At 44.1% G+C, this 17,670-nt stretch overlaps 1 protein-coding gene across 1 annotated transcript; it reads left to right on the forward strand.

The window, feature by feature from the left end:
- The first annotated feature begins 10,463 nt into the window (after positions 1-10,463).
- Positions 10,464-17,064, forward strand: AVPR1A (arginine vasopressin receptor 1A). The gene is made up of 2 exons (XM_042793415.1): positions 10,464-11,589; positions 13,938-17,064. Exons 1-2 carry the CDS (start codon positions 10,590-10,592, stop codon positions 14,219-14,221), a joined length of 1,284 nt encoding a protein of 427 aa, XP_042649349.1. The 5' UTR covers positions 10,464-10,589; the 3' UTR covers positions 14,222-17,064.
- The last annotated feature ends 606 nt before the right edge of the window (positions 17,065-17,670 follow it).

Genomic DNA, 17,670 nt, shown 5'->3' on the forward strand with positions numbered 1-17,670 from the left:
AATGTGTCATAAAAGCAAAATTTTCAAGTCTGTATATATCAATGAGTTTTATGGGAAAATGAAATATTACCTTCCCAATACTTAGCCTGTCCTAGTATAATACAAAGCTGGGAGTTTTTTTAATTAGTTGGAATAAAATAAGTAATCAAAAATCATGTAAATGTAAATTATTATAATGTCCAAGCATCAGAATATTTTAGCACAGGATCATAGAAATGTATAGCTGAGAGAATGTCAGGAGTTTATACTTCCTAGTAAATGCCCCACAGTCTGATATCAAACCACAGAATACTGTAACAAAAAGATCTTAGTTCCTTGCTAAAGAGAGATTTTCCCAAACTGTATTGGCTATAAGCTCCTTTTCAGTGCTTCAGCAGTGGTGCACATCGCTGATGTAGTGACCTAAATCTCTATCTTGCAATGTAGCCATGAAAAATATGAATTTGCTGTAAGAAACACACAGGTTTCAAACACTTCGGATGTTGATGTGTGCAGGGTACTATAAACCTTGATTACTCTTTCTGATGACACTAACAAATGGCATTTGAGGATGAAGAGTGGATGGCATGATGGACCATGAAAAGCTACCTGGTGTTTTAAGACTGACTGTTACCAGTCCTAGAGGATGGGAAGAACTTGAGATGAAGAAGATTTCTCGGTATTTCAGGTAGTCTTTTCCAGGATTTCTTGTATCCAAACTATGTGACCAGTATTTTGTTCAGAGTCATTCACTGGAGATGATTTTCTTTACATCATGCGTACATGTGAGTTGCAGTCACATCTCTAACTAGTATTTTAGGGTCTCACTGACGACTGAGACAGCACTGAAGAAGCCTTGGGAGACTTCCTGAATTTGGGATTACACTCCCCTTGCCTTTTTTATTCCTGAACTTGTTGCATATTTCAAATAACTTGTGAATTGGCTGATCAAATCTTTTTATTCAATTACCAGGCAAATTCATGTGCATTACCTGCTCTTAGTTCTTTTGTTTGCCAGATTTAGCTCTGCTAATCTCAGAGAGCTAGCCAAGGCTTCCTTCTGAGACCTTGAAATCTGCACAATTCACAGTTTGAAAAAAAAATCTTCTAAACCCCTTTCACTAATTATTAAGCCAACAGAATATAAATTTAAAATATTTAATTACTTATTGTGTTAGGCTCTTTTGTTTTGCTAAGTCAAAATTAATTTGGGCCATGATATTCTTATTGCTTCAGTCCATAAGTTGGCAGCTTGACAGTTCTAAATTCATTGTATCCTTTCTAATTGTTGACTTTGTTATCTTCTGTATCTACCTGAAAAGTTTAGAGTTTTTCTAGTGAGTGGGACAGAACAGACTTCTCTACAAAGTTTCTGATTCCTGCTGGTAAGGTGCCTGCTGGTTCCATAACTCAGAAATGTTTGTTATGCACAAGGTAATAATGAAGAAGCAGAAGGGGAAGCTTTATTAAAAAGGCACTACACTAAGTCACACTCCATCAGGAGCTGTGTTCTTACAAGGGCTGAAGACATCGTACCAGATCCAGGAACTGAAAATAGCACTCTACTCACCTTAATCAATTCAATAAATTAATAAGTAAGCAACATTATTGCAAATCAACATGAATATTAACCAGAAATACACTATAAATATTAATTGAAAGTACTAATTTAATAGACAGTTTAATTACTTTACTAGCAATAGGCAAGAGAATAGGTGCGTGCTATGGCAGTTGTAGGGATACACTTGCCCCCTGAAATAACAGACTCCCAGAGAAGATCAGATCATCTCTCTTTAACTGGATCTCCTCTCATACTGGTGGTGGTGGTGACAGTGGCAGAAACTGATGGTGGATGCTGACTTGCTCAAAACAGAGGCAAGCATTTCCTTGAACTCATTTGAGATGATAAGATAGTGATGACCCGTATTATTCACAGTGGAAGAAGTAGAAAAAATCAGGATTCTCACAAGTAGGGGCATAAGTGTTAAAAATATAAGGCTCTATTGCAATGTTATAGGCAGAGGACAGTAAGGAATGAAATAAAGCAACAGCAGCTGATTTAAACATGAAGTTCATAATGTTAAAGGATTTTCTTTCATATGGTGTAACCAATTTATTCAAGCTCTGACCTGCCTAAGAACTTGAGCATAAATGTGCTTTTAGATTATGTATTTTATGACCATTCCTGTTCTTGTAATGTCTTATATTTAACTAGTGCGATGTCTGAAGGCTTGTTCTGGATGACATTGCTATTGCATTTGTACATGAACTGCACTCTTCCTTATACATACTCTTATGGTATTTCCCAGGACTTCCAGAAATATGCAACATGGTGATTTCCATACCAATTAGAAAAGATTCAGAAAAAAACACATCCGGTATGAAATAGTGTCATTTACTCTTCAGTAAATGATACAGATATTCATGGGAGGCCACGGGCAGCAAACACTGATGTAAGCATTCCATAAGGATCAGTTCTAGGAAGATTGCATTTTTAGTTTTGGACAAATGCCATTAGAAATTTTTTCTCCTTTCCTTTTGAAAAGTTTCATATATAAATCCTCCTAGAAGCCTAAGAAGATTTCAGGAAATCTCTGTGTGCGGGCTTCTAGATCCAGAATTCAATTTCAAATTCTCTTTATCCCTCTCCCCTATCTGTATGTGACCTGGATCTAGCCAGTTTACTGCAATCACCTCTGTTCCTCCTTGTATAGCTGTCAGAAAAATAAAATTATAAAACCCATTTTCTGTAGTCCAAACAAGCTATTTCACATGGTTTACTAATCTTGCTATTGGCAAATTAAGCATAAGCAATGTAATAGCAAAACTTAGCAAGAAACCATTAAAAAATATTTATTCACTGGACATAAATTTATATACTTTGGCTTATAGCTTGGCTAGATCTCATGGGAGTGCTTTTCCTCTCTTGCCGTGCTAGTTGGTTCGTTAGTACCTCCTATTCCCTAAAATTTATTGCTTTATTATCCTTCTTTATCCTAGAAGCGTACAAATTTTCCTCTGGTCATAAAAAGAACAAGTAAAATGTTATATGATATAGAGCTGCTAAACATGCTGATGAGGGAAGTGCAAAGAGAGACTGCTTAAAACAAGTTGTCAGGTAGACAACTTGTTTGGAGTGAAAATGCTAAACTGTACTAGTTTAAAGTATAAAGTGAGAATACCTCAAAGGGCCCTGAAGCTTCAGTAATTAACATCAGGAAGTTCTCCCCAGCTAAGTACTTGCCATGGTACAATTTAACTCTACAGCAATTTTTGTATCTACACAAAAGTCTTGCCATATTTGACCTAGGCCTGCTAAGTACCATTCTCTATGCACATGTATTTAAAAAAAAAACAGTGAAATCAACAGCCAAGATACAAAATGCACCATCTAAATACCGTTAATCATTCCTTCTTTTCCTCTCTGCTTCTTTGAATCTTCTTCAACTCCCAAATCTACCTTGTCAGTGTGAGAAACTAAGGTTGAGGCATCTCTGTCGTGTCAGACACAGGGCTCCCTCTCATCACCCTCTCGAATTCTCCTTTCACATTCTCACATGTTACCCTACAGACTCTGCTCCAAGATCCATCAGCCTCCCTGCCCTGTATTTCATCTTTCTCCTCTCTGACTTTCAATGTCTGATCCTTCTCTGTCCTGCTCAATACCATTATTTATTTTGTTTTATCTCTGGGGAGGCCTAAGCAGAGGAGAGTCTGTGCTGTCTCCATTGCCAGCTTGTTGCTGGCTCAGGCAGGGACAGCAGATGTGGTAAGAGAAGACGCACTGGAAGCAGGTAGGGAATGTGCTCTTTGCTTCTTCCACGTGTCGAACATACTGCACGACACAGCTCAGGTTAAAGACCACAATCCTCAGAATCCTGAACTTGTGTGTTAAGGCCACGGTGCAATATACTCTGTATTGCCAGGTCTCATCCATTCAAGGAATTTATCACACAGATGCAAGGACTAGAACAGCTTATGCATTACACATGATATTTGTATTTGAAGAAGCCTGTGCCAGTCCATGCAACAATCAAAGTTTTGCATAGAGCTGTGGGGATCATGGATTGGAACCCTTTTCTTTTGGAGACCCATTAGGAGGCACAATGATCTCCATGAGCAAAGCCTGGATAACATCAGACGTGAGCTCCATGGAGCAGGTTGGGCTGCACACCCTTTTTTTCCCTAGAGCGCTCCTCAGTCAACGACACAAAGCACCATGCCAAAAAAGTAGCATCAGAAAATTCTACCTACAATACGGACATGATAAAAAATTACCCTTGGGCATATCAATATCTGTCTCCATTTCCCTCAGCCTTTTAAATTCTGGCCAGCAATATGTGTTAGAATGAAGAAAAGTTTTTTCCTGAATCCATTATACAGATGCCTATGAAAAACTGCAGTTTTGACAAACTGGCATTCTAATGAAAAAGCATTTTGATGAAAACATTTTTAGACATCTTTGTTCCAAAGAGGATTGAGCTTTATACGGAGAGGACGGTCTCACAGAGGATAGTCCCTTAGAAACTGGAGCAATGACTGTCCCATAAACACCCTTAAGGTAGCATTTGGATCTCCTCCAGTCTGTTAGAAAGACTGGATCCTATTTCTCAGTAATGCCGTGATAAAATGACTGTGGTGGTAACACCCTGAGCTACGAAGCTTGTGAGAATGCAGCTGCCACAATATTTTCAGTACAGATGATTTGAGTGGTGTTTTCCTGACACTAGTGGTTGCATCAGTATTCTGCATCAATCACCAATATTCCTTATCAGCAGACTCTTCAAAATGATCACCATGAGAATACTGACATAGACAGTTTCAAAACCTGTTAATTTTAAAATGCTTTAGAATGTGTTTCTTAAGGATCAGAGGCATTATTCCCTTTGTTCCATACATGTTAAGTGGCTTTGTCTTTCAATTAGAATTATGAAGCAGTAATACTCTGCCAGTGTATTCTCAAATACAGTACACTTTCAGTTCTTGGCATAGTTCGGGGATAAATAAGGCAGTTTTGTAAAATGACTAACTCTTACACAAATGGACCATTTCCTATAATCAGTTGATAGTGCCATTGTCAGTTGCAGTTAAATCCCTCAGAAAAATTATGTCATGCATAGATTGTATTCCTTCCTACTATTTCAAATGCCTGAAGAGGACTTTTATTAGTATTAAATAATTTTGTAAGAGTCACATCTCACTATGTCAGATGTTTCCTAAGAAGAAATCACATGGATAACCATAAATGTTCGTTTCACTTCAATTTTACTGATTGCTTTTGCCACCAAACTTTATAAAATATTTTTCTTTGGCTTGGCTTAGTGTATGTTAACTAGGAGAGAACACAAAAATCATTATTAAATTGCCCCTATATGAATTTGAACTTGTAAAAGGCATAAGGAAAAATAAGGTAGGTGTTAACACAGTGATAGAAACAGGAGATTACAGGTATGAAACTCGAGATAGGAGTAATTTAAAAACTGGCTCAAGGCACACTAAAGATCATCAATGAGAGCCTTTAATATCTCTGAAATAAGAGAACCGAGAGATAAAACTACTGATTACGTACTTAAAGCAAAAACACTGAAGCAGTATCTGTAGATGTGCAAAATGCATATGAAGTCGCTTTCAGGTCTGGGAAGTCTGAGGTTATACCATTTCATAAGATAGATATAATATGAGGGAGCTCAGTTCTAAATTTTTCCTTTTATGCCAGTGACAGCATTGAATGAACCTGTGGATTTATGCCCCGATGATTTTAATCCTTCAGATTAAATGAGAAATTGCTGGTTGAGGCTCTAGTTAAACTGTCTCGGGCAGGTTTTATTGTGCCTTGGATGTGATGAAAGCCTGAGCACAGTGACGCAATGGGGAAAGGCAGGAGCTTTTACCAGAGCTTTTTGGTATGCTCCTTCCACAAGGTTATGAAGATGCAAAGGCCTATCACCCCTTCAAATGCCCGTTTCCTTCACTGCCTTGAAATCTGTATGGGCTGGGAAGCTGCTGTGTTAACATTTCTGCAAGGGAGTTGAACTCTCTGACTCCTGAAGGCCCTGATTGCTATCAGCCAGGTCAGCAAGGCTGCAGCAAAGGAGGCAAAGGGAGGAGAAGGGCAACGTGCTGCTTCTCCTGGAGATGTTTAGCTCTATAGGCTGCTCTGCGGTACCACTTTGAATAGCATGCTCAACTTCCATCACGGAAAAAAACCACAGTATGACAGGGATGGCCAGACACAATTTCCTATGCGTACAAATACTAGAATCTGGACCTGGATGTGGTTTCAGTTAACAAGCAAAGGAATACTTGGGGCATAGCCTTAAGGCTCTGTGTTTCCTTGCCACTTTTAGACATTTCCAGACAATGAACTGGGCTTTTGCAAACTGAATACTGAGGGCTAATCCTGAAGGCCTGCCTCTCATGGCAGGTTTCTTAGTTCCACGTTTTCTAAAGTGGGAGTTTGCCCTCAGTCTTACTTGTTTCTTGATCTTGTACCATAGCCTTTTCAGAACCCTGAATTCAGACTTGTAATCTGTTTTGAAGGCAGTTTGGGGTCAATTCTCTGCTTAGTTTTGCTCTGGTAGCCAAAAAGCTAGATCAGTAGTGGCTATAAACAAGGCATTCTTGCAGGAGGCTGCTTTGAGTCCCAGATATCTCCTGCCTGCCTTCGGGTGACATTTCCTTCCCAGGGATGGGAAATGGATGTGGCATCTGGTTGCCCCTGTGGTGTCCCCAGCTTTTAGCAGTCCCTCACTCAGCACACAGACTTTCTCTCATGCTTGGTTTCCATAGCTGTGATTTTAAAGGTTGGGATCTGCAGTATCTGAGTCTTGTAGGTCTTGGGGAAGGGCTATCAAACTCTGCCTTACTTACTAAATAGTGTCTGCGGAAGGGAGCAGTACAGATACTTCAAACTTGGAGACAGATCACAAGAGACAGCTGTTTATATTTATGTAGATGGTTTATGTGCTGTTTAAAAAGGCAGCTGAATCATCTACAAATAAACAGGCATCCTTTTTTAGCAGTGCTTTAACCCTCATCCTGCATGAGGAATTTATTTGATAAAAATCTTGACCTTCTTTTTTTGCCTATATTGCTTTTTTGCAACTCTAACTAGAGCAACTTCACAAAACCTGACAGACAATCGTGTTTTGACTGTGAGTAGCTACAATTCAAATCTCTCAGTTTTTCTGAAGAAGCTGAAAGCCTCCTACTTTTTGGTGAAAAGTTATCTTGCAGAATACAAATCATCATCAATTTCACAGGATTAAAATCCTGAGCCCTTGACTTGCCCAAGGCATTTCTTTAGCCATGGAAGAAGAAACAAAGACTGTCTAATGACAGCAAAAGTCACCTGCACAACAGCAATGGATGAACAGAAAACAGCTGCGTTTGGCAATAAACCAGGTCGTGTTCCAATTAAGTTTTTGAGTATTTTATGGAAGCCATTCAGTCATGAATGAATTCAACATCAAGAAAGATATCTGGCAACCTTTAAGTACTTTTACAGAAACATATATTCCAGCAGAGAACATGCTAGAAATCCTTGCCATCCTTAGACATTTTTATAGAAAGCTCTGTGCCTAGAGAGAAGAAATAAAGGCTTCTTGTAACAACAATCTCAATTTTCTTTACTGAGACTTCAGCTCAAAGCTGAGCTCCAAGTGAATAACAGGGCAAAGTTGCTCAGCTTCTCTAGCAGCCTTCCCAGTGACAATTTTTCTCTTTAGAAGGGTATTCTACAAGTTTTCTGTTAACTGCTTTTTTTCCCCAAGCTGCTCTCTGTATTACAGCTTTCTGTGGGCAGGGGAACCCTCTCCATGTCTGGTCAGATAGAGGAACATTACTTGTTCAGCTTGATAAAGGGTATCTACTTGGAAAACTGAAAACTACACTGATTAATTTAAACAGCAGCATCTTATCTAGGGCTTCCTCTATCTACACACCAATACTGTTAGAATTAAACAAACAAGCTCAGACTAGATGCTGATTTAACTAGTACAGAAACCTTGAGAGATCTGAATGTACTTAATATCTAGAGCAGAAGGACATTTTGGAAATATTAGATATAAATAAAACTCCGCTGAATTACCTAGGTCTGTTGAAATAAACAAGTTTGCAACAGACTGGTTAGATGCATTACCAATAAAAACATCAGTATTGACTAATTAGGGAAATGGAAAACAAACAAAAAAGTAAGCATAAAGATTAGCCCTAGGTTACTTCTGTCCGATGGAGTAAAATGCAGTAAAAATCAGTATCAATTCCATGCTTAACACTGCATGTAATCACTAGGTGCAGCCTTGTGTCATGATGCTGCAGCAAGTTTCCAGCCCTTTGTTCTGGAAACATTCTTACAAACACTATTCAGAGGAATGGAGTATGGATTGGAAAGGGATATTTCTGAGATGATGTGGGCTTGAAAAACTCTCAGTACTCTGAACTAGCACAACCACTCATTTTATAGTCTGGCTGTTATAAATATGTCTTTGTCACACCTGAAGTTTCACCTCTTCTATTAATGGATGACATACCCAGTAGCAAATAGAGCTTTATGATCCTTGCATGGTTTGCACAGCAGAAAACCTGTTAGCGGAGTTTCCTGAGTAACACCATTCATTTACACAGTGTTCAGCTACTGTAAAGCACGTCAGAGACAGGCAAGCAGTTCTTTTCATGGCAGGGTATGATGTGAAAGAGGCCTTGGTAGCTGTGTGGTGTTGTGAGGCTTGTGATACATGGCTTTAACGTCTCTCTGTATCTGATCTGAAACCTGTAGTCACACGACTTCCTAGGTCTAATACAATGTATAGCTAAGGTAACATTATGGATCTGTTGTTGAAAAGTTGGGAAACCCCATGTGTCTGTGTCTGTGTGTGTGAATCTGAGTTTAACTTACAAAGTTTTTAACTCCACAGGGTTATAATTTCTTACCAATACCTTCAGTAGTGTTCACAATGTAAAACGGAATAGGCACTAAACTGTGAATTGCGTACTGAACTGTTCATAAAAATTAGGATTTGGAACAAAGGCACTTTAAAGAATTAAGTTTACTGGAAACTCAGGACAGCCACATTTTTGGTCTGTATTCTAGTTTTTTTTGGGGGGGGGGGGGGGTTGCAGCTTTTTAGGGAAAAGCTCATGTCAATTATTTGTACTGTTGGAGCAGGTGTCCTTCTAGACTACTGCCACCGACACCCAAGCAAAGGAAGGGTATGACAGGCTGGTGTGGGTGCACGTACTCTCTCATAGGCTAACAAGCCCAGAAAAAGGCAAAAAGCCTGGGATAAAGCCTTGCATAATTTTAGCATGTTCAGAAGCATATCATCTTTTTGCATTTTAAGTTGAAAGACTCTTCTGGAGCCAAACCTTTTGGGAATATGTTTTTAATCAAAGAAGTAAGATTTAACCTTTAACTCTTCACCCTTTTTCCTTCTCCCTGTAAAACCAGTAGGAAAACCCCCACATAGTTTTTGCAATGAAATTTAACTGCATTCACCTATGAGCAGACTCAGACAGTTTTCTTAAAAACAAAGTAGGATTAGCATCTAACGTAATATTTCTTTGTTGTAATCTTATGCGTTTTTGTGTGACTGAAGGAAGGAGCTTCTAAAGGAAGGGTCAGATTCAGGTTCTGGTGAAATCAGGGTCTAAATCCACACTAATGACAATGGGACCAGCATTTAGGACCAGAGGAGAAAAACTCTTCCACTTAAACATGTTTAAAACAGAGACTTAATTGACCCACTGCCAGGAGCTCTCTAGGAAATGAGATTTTGGTCATACTTGCAGAAACACGTGTTTTAGACCTGTGTGCTAACATCTGGATGATATTTATTGTCCTAGAGGAAACCCCGAAACCTTTAAAAACACGAGCTTTACTGGGGTGCTTTCAAACTCTCTGCTATTTTTCCTCATCGTTCACTTGGCTGGGGTTTCTCCCAGCACGGCTGTGAAATGCCAAAGGCCCAGGTGGGATCTCCAAACCAGCACTCCGACCGGCCCCTTCGCCCCGGGTAGAAGCGGGCTCGGGGGGCGTTCGGCCCGGTACTGACAGACTGACAGACACACAGACGCACAGACAGACAGACCTCCCGCTACTCTGCACGGTTACGGCAACAGTTTTATTCTCGATTAAACTTTTAAGTGCTGCTTGAATTGGCCGGGGGGGAGCTCTCCGGGCCAAGCGTTCCTGCCGGGGCAGCTCTGCCCGCCGCCCTTTGCCGCTTCCCCGCCCCGCCGAGGGTCGGGAAGGGGTGGCGGACGCCGGTTCCCCCCCCCCCCCCCGCCCCAAGTCGGAGCAGCACATTTTGGGCGGAGCGGCCCCGGTCCTGCCCCGGTCCTCCGTGGGGCGAGGTGGGGGGGGGAGGGCACGGCGGGACGAGCCTCCCACGCCGGTGGGGGCGGGAGCGGGGGGGGGGGGTGGGGGGGAAGGAAAGGGGGGCTGGCGGCAGGGGCTGGGCAGCCACTGGCACGGGAGCTCCCCCCCTCTCGCCTCGCCTCCCACGGCGGGGGATAAAGGCGCCTGGCCCGGCGCTCCGCGCCGCCGGAGCGGGCAGGCGGCCGGCGGGCGGGGGTCGGGCCGGGCCGGGCCCCGCCGCGCAGCCCCCTCCATGCGCCTCGCCGGCGGCGCCGGCTCCCCCCGGGCGGCCCCGGCTCCCGGGAACGGCAGCCGGTGGCGAGCGGTGGAACCCGGCGGCGGTAGCAGCCCCAGCCCCGAAGCGTGGTCGGGGTCGCCCAACGGCAGCCTGGGCGGCTGGGACCCCTTCGGGCGGGACGAGGAGCTGGCGAAGCTGGAGATCGCCGTGCTGGCCGTCACCTTCGCCGTGGCGGTGGTGGGCAACGGCAGCGTGCTGCTGGCCCTGCGGCGCACGCCGCGGAAGGCGTCCCGCATGCACCTCTTCATCCGCCACCTCAGCCTGGCCGACCTGGTGGTGGCCTTCTTCCAGGTGCTGCCCCAGCTCTGCTGGGAGGTGACCCACCGCTTCCACGGCCCCGACGGGCTCTGCCGCGTCGTCAAGCACCTGCAGGTCTTCGGCATGTTCGCCTCGGCGTACATGCTGGTGGCCATGACCGCCGACCGCTACATCGCCGTCTGCCACCCGCTGAAGACGCTGCAGCAGCCCACCAAGCGCTCCTACGGGATGATCGCGGCGGCCTGGGCGCTCAGCCTGCTGCTCAGCACCCCGCAGTACTTCATCTTCTCCCTCAGCGAGGTGGAGCGCGGCTCGCAGGTCTACGACTGCTGGGCGCACTTCATCATGCCCTGGGGGCCCCGCGCCTACATCACCTGGATCACCGGCGGCATCTTCGTCGCGCCCGTCTTCATCCTCGTCACCTGCTACGGCTTCATCTGCTACCACATCTGGCGCAACGTCCGGGGCAAGACGCGCCCGGGGGAGACGGCGGGCGGCGGGCGGCGGGGGGGCGGCGGCGGCCCGCGGCGGGGGCTGCTGCTCGCCCCCTGTGTCAGCAGCGTCAAGACCATCTCCCGCGCCAAGATCCGCACCGTCAAGATGACCTTCGTCATCATCTCGGCGTACGTCGTCTGCTGGGCGCCCTTCTTCACCATCCAGATGTGGTCCGTCTGGGACCAGCGCTTCCCCTGGGTCGGTAGGTGACGGGCGGGGGGTGGGGGTGTGTGGGGGTGGGTCCCTTGGGGTCCTCCGGGGTCCGGCAGCCTCTACCCTCCCCCTCGAGGCGGTGCGCGGCCCGTGGAGCCGAGCGTGGGGGAAACCGAGAGCGGGACCGGGGCGCGCCGTCCCGCCGAACGGGTCCCTCTCCCCCCGACACCCCGCGGAACGGCGGCTCAGCGCCCTCCGCCCCGCGCCGCCTTTGCACGGCGAGGTGAGGTGAGGGAGCCCCGGGGCCGCCGCCGGGACGGACGGGGCGGCCCCGGGAGCCGGCGGAGCGGCGCGGAGCGGAGCGGTGCGGAGCGGTGCGATGCGGTGCGGTGCGGAGCGGAGCGGTGCGGAGCGGAGCGGTGCGGAGCGGTGCGATGCGGTGCGGTGCGGAGCGGAGCGGTGCGGAGCGGAGCGGTGCGGAGCGGAGCGGAGCGGTGCGGTGCGGAGCGGTGCGGAGCGGTGCGGTGCGGTGCGGTGCGGAGCGGTGCGGAGCGGTGCGGAGCGGAGCGGTGCGGAGCGGTGCGGAGCGGAGCGGTGCGGTGCGGTGCGGAGCGGTGCGGTGCGGAGCGGAGCGGTGCGGAGCGGAGCGGAGCGGTGCGGAGCGGTGCGGTGCGGAGCGGTGCGGTGCGGTGCGGAGCGGAGCGGAGCGGTGCGGAGCGGTGCGGTGCGGAGCGGTGCAATGCGGTGCGGAGCGGTGCGGTGCGATGCGGAGCGGTGCGGTGCGGAGCGGTGCGGAGCGGTGCGGTGCGGTGCGGAGCGGAGCGGTGCGGAGCGGTGCGGAGCGGTGCGGAGCGGTGCGGTGCGGAGCGGTGCGGTGCGGTGCGGAGCGGAGCGGAGCGGTGCGGAGCGGTGCGGTGCGGAGCGGTGCAATGCGGTGCGGAGCGGTGCGGTGCGATGCGGAGCGGTGCGGTGCGGAGCGGTGCAGCGGCCGGGCTCCCGGGCGGGAGCAGCAGCCGCAGAGTTCTCATCCAGAGCAAAATTAGGGGATGGGAACTGAAGTATCTGCTGCCATGATTTGAACCCGCAACGTTTTCCTCCATTTGAAGCTGCCGATTAATACAACTTTAGAAACATGTTGTGTTATTATTAAGCACACGCATTTATATGTGTCACGAGTAATTATATGAGCAGGGAACTCGCTAAGCCTTCTTCCCTGCAACTTCCCTGCGTGTGCTTTCCTTGCTGTCTAATAACTGAGTAACACCCTGAACCCTTCCTCTCAACAGGGCAGGCACCTCTGAGTAGCTCCTTTAGTCAGCCACCAGTTCTCGTGAAACACTGGCAATTTAATATTTTGGAGATACCTGTTCCACTGTCAAATCTGGCTGAAAATAATTGGAGAGTTTAACACTGAGAAAGCAGCAAACAGAAATGTTGCCATTCATAATTTCTTGATTTTTTGTAAATACCCCCAAATTATCACTTACTGTAGCAAGAGCACTGATTACCCCTACTATGCAACTAAAGCCGAGCCTAAAATACAGATCTCTGCAGGGAAATGAAGACTTGCAGTAGACAAATAGATTTTTTTGATTTTTTTTTTTTTTTTTTTTACTTCAAAAGAAATGCGAACCTAATTGAACAGATGTGTATTTGGTAGGCTTGTTTGCAGAGATTCTTTAAAACTATGGAACTGCATAACACAGTGATTATGCTTCTTTGGAGATTCAATATTTACAAAGGACGATCACTAATAATTGATCAGATTAAATATATCTTTACAGTATTTGATGATTGGATTGAAGGTAGAAGACCTTAACTGTTTTATGGCATAGGGCTAACTTCCATTTTTCCCTTAAGTAAAATTTGTTCAATCTCTGAAATCCCGATTTGATTCACAAGCCAGTAGTTACTTGAGCATTCAGTGCTCTTCAGCATGCAGATGTATGCAGCAAAATTCAGTATTACTGAAAACAGTGGGAAATCAGTGGGCAATCAGTGGGAATTTTGCCATTGAATCCCAGGGTAACCAATTTTTAAAACAAAAGCTTGAATAAAAACTGTTCAGTATTTAAAGTATGAGCTTATCATCAAGACATGGATAACCATCAGTGGAAACGGGACTAAAGGATTATTTTGGATGGATTGCCCTATAACTTGTTCTGTCACAGCTTTCTGAAGGCTGTTCAAACAAATTCCTGCTGACCTTACATAAATAAGAACTTACATAAATAAGAACTTTCTCGATTATGTCCTCATTATTCATTTCAAATTCTGCTGCTCAACTTTCAGAACTAAGATTATTCAGGAAAATAAATCCAACAGTTAATGAAGTGATTGACAGAATGGTGCAAATGTTCTTTTGATGATTAAACCGCTTTTCCCCCCCCTCCCCAGATTCTGAGAACACTGCGACTACCGTCACGGCTCTGTTGGCCAGCCTGAACAGTTGCTGTAACCCGTGGATCTACATGTTCTTCAGCGGGCACCTCCTGCAAGACTGCATACAGAGCTTCCCTTGCTGCCAAAAAATAAAGCAAACGCTGAGTAAAGAAGATTCAAACAGCAACAGCAGGCGACAGACTTCTTTTACCAACAACAGAAGCCCAACCCACAGCCTGAACACCTGGAGAGAGTCGCCCCACTCCAAATCGACCAGCTTCATTCCCATTCCAACCTGAGGCGGGCCCTGGGGCCGGCCAGGCTTGCAGCCCCCAAACAGCGCGTGGGAAGGTCACGGCACGGCACCGTGCGCCGGTCAAAGGCACCGGTCGCGGTAACGAGGAATGACCAACACGGCCGTAAGGCAAAACGCGCCGCCTTGCTCGGCACGCTGTTCTGCAGCGTGGAAATTATTTGCTGAAAGGTATTTAGGACTTGGGCAACTGATCGGGAAGGCCTGATGACAATAAAGCAATTATTTTTCTAAATAGGATTTCTTATTTAATTTTGTTTGTGTGTTTGTTTCTCAAATACTAAGTGCATTGTTTGCTTGTTCAAAGCAGTAAAAATAGTGGAGGTGGCATGTGTTGTGGTAACTCCGCTCTCTAGTGTTAATGCGTAAAACTTCTCATGATTCTCCGATGAAGTCACAGGGAAAGAAGATGATACGAGCAGGATTGCAATTTAGTCTTAAACACACAAAGAAAAGCACTGGGAGAAAGTCCTGACTATCCAGATAAGGAACATGGTTAGACAGGCTCTGAGTTATTGAGAATTTATTGATCATACTGCTTTATCTTGTACAGGTCTAGCAATTATCAGTGAATGAAACTTAACCGTCCTTGTAAAGGCAAATCCTTCAGTGCTGTCACTGTCTGTATGTGTGCTGTGGGGTTTCATTTTTAGGGTGACATTTCCTCTTCCCTTCACACTGATGGAAGTTATACAACCAATTTTTATTGTCTTGTTGCACCTACCTTGCTTTTTTTAAACTAATTCAAAAAAATACATTGGTAAATAAGTATGATAAGCTGTGACTAGCTCAGCACTGCTACAAACAGATATACCAAGAAAATTCATCATCATGACTACCAGAACCACTTGCTTTATGTGTAAGAGTTACACCTTTTCTTTTTCCTTCACTAAGACAGATAGGATCAAGCGACACTTAGTTGTCAAGCAAATAGCCCTATAAATTTAGGAGAATGTGGCTGTTTGGTAAGAGCTGAAGAATCAGTATATTCCAACACACAGATCTGAGAATCAAACTTACAAGTCTTTTGGGAACATATAAAAATTGTCAGCGTTATTGGTTTGGGGTTTTTCTGGCAGATCTGGAAGACAATAGAGTCTTCGAAATTGGCAGTAAACTGCCACAAAAAGTCATCAAAACTCATTTACTTATATTGAATTATAAAGCATTCAAGTTGTGCCTGTTTTCACTACAGTGCACACAGAGTCAAATGTAGTTCCTACAGCTCATCAATAATCCTGTTACGGCTTTCCGTGGAGCCTGTTTTTCACATGGATTTTGGGTTTTGAAGCTCCGTGAATAAGTTTTGCTGTGGTTTTGAAGTCATGAGGATCTCTTTGAGAAGTACAGCTACCTGTCTGCTCCATTCTCCCAAGCTTTCTGGGTCCTGAAATCCAGACATTTCCCTGGCACCACGCAGGACTTTGCTGCAGTCCCAGCTGGCTCGCTGGAGCAGCGGCACATGTGCACGGCCGCATAACGCATGTACTTATGTTTGCAAGGAGGAACATCAGCAGCAGGCTTCTCTATTTCCCACCCAAACCAGACAAACAAGATTGCTTTTCTAACTGCTCGAGGAGAGAAGAAATCAGGGCTGCAACTGTGGCTTTCACTAAGGATGGTGCCAGCCCCATGCCTGTCACAGTAACAGTAGCAGAAATTTATTAATTTCTAGCTAGGTGCAGAGTAAAATCCTATTCAATCTGTTGTCCACTCCAGAAGCTCCCAGACATATCACTGACTATTCCAGGGAAAGAATAGGGAAGATTATAGCTAAAAAATTAAAATTCAGATTTTGTTGTCACTAAAGAAAATCTTAGCTCTTCTCTCTACATTTCTTGTTATCATTTTCTGCTCTTCAGGAGAGCAATCTGGTCGAATGTGTCTTTCTAGTCATTGTTCAAAACACTAGAACCCAAAGGACAGCATGGTGGAATGGCTTATATTTAATAAACTATCTTTCTGGACACCTCTAGTACACAGATGTGACTACAGCTCTCACCAGTTCTGGGTGAAGGTTTGTGAATCTGAAGTTATGTTTTAGTCCAAAACCAAATGCATGCAGTGGTGTTAGGTGTATGTGTATTTGTGCACATTATATGTACTGCATATATTTCACAAGTAGGTAATTCACAGTTACTGAAATTTCAAATGTTTCAAGATAAGTACACTATATTTTGCCTAGTTTTTTATTTGTGTTACTACTTTCTTTGTACATAAAATATATATTAAAAAGCAATTAGCTGTACTAACAGAATTTTCATGTTTGTGGAATTGAATTATTTTTCTATTACACTTTATAATCAAACAGAGAAGACAGCGAGAAAAAAAATGTAGAGTAATGTTGATAATAAAACTAAGCTGGGTAATGACCAATATATATAAAAAAGTAAACAGACTCAGAATTATAATTTTCAGTTTCTTCTAAATATGTTACAAAATCTAGGCTTACACTTGGGGCTTGTTAACATAAATGTACCCTATGAGTCTTCTACAGTTTCTGTAATTAAATTGACAACACTATTTAGCAGTATTTGGATTCCAAGCATTTTTTTGTCAATACTGTGCCTTGTTTTTTCATATAATTGAAACACTGTAAAATACAGACCATATTTTTTAATTGTTCATCTGTGGAGATGTGGGGTTTTTTAACAGCTGCTTTGGGTTATCATGAGGGCACACTAATGAAAACAGAAGGAAACAAGAAATTGTGAAACCATTGCACGTTTAAAACATGGAAACTTGCTCTAATAAACCTGTATATTTGTTTGATGAGAAGCGTTTTGTTTCTTTTGCTTGACTAGATTTTTTTGCAAGTCTAGAAACATATTTAGTGACACTCCATATATTTTACAAAAAATGTAAAATTTCTTCATTAATTTTAATGAGTTGTTTCCATTAAAAGCTTTGAAGTGAACAAAACTAAAAAGTTTTTCTATTACACAAAGTGCATGAAGGGCACATGCAAAGGAGGAATGTGCAGTCAGCTTTCCACTGTATGCTGCTAGTATTGCTAAAATATGTAACATAGCATTCACATTCTGAAGTGGTTATACTGATATCTTCATTTTAATTTGGGGGAACAAAATATTTATCTTCTAATGCAAAATATGATTGATTGGATGAGAGTGCACTCTGTTGTTTGTGATGGTGTTACTGGAATTGCAACATATGAAAGACAATTAAATGGCAGAAGTGGACAATTAAATGGCTGAAGTTTGTCACTAATTTCTTTCTAAATTTGTAGGTAAACATATTGTTGGCTCAGAAAAAAAAAAAAAAGTTTTTTCTGTATTACCACATCAAGACCAAAGTATACAAGATGATACAAGTTCACATGTGCCCAATCCTGCAAAGACAAGGATTTTGTCTGCAGGAAATCTTATGTCCAGTTCCAGATCGAAGGACCTTATTAAAGTGCACGCATGGTCCTTT

Source organism: Tyto alba, unplaced genomic scaffold (assembly GCF_018691265.1).
Source record: "Tyto alba isolate M040663 unplaced genomic scaffold, T.alba_DEE_v4.0 Super-Scaffold_2, whole genome shotgun sequence".
In the NCBI taxonomy this organism is placed as follows: domain Eukaryota; kingdom Metazoa; phylum Chordata; class Aves; order Strigiformes; family Tytonidae; genus Tyto; species Tyto alba.

Coding starts and splice junctions, on each gene's coding strand:
- AVPR1A (XM_042793415.1), top strand. CDS start 10,590: ATGCGCCTCGCCGGCGGCGCCGGCTCCCCCCGGGCGGCCCCGGCTCCC. Junction 11,590..13,937: donor CCAGCGCTTCCCCTGGGTCG/GTAGGTGACGGG, acceptor CCCCCTCCCCAG/ATTCTGAGAACACTGCGACT.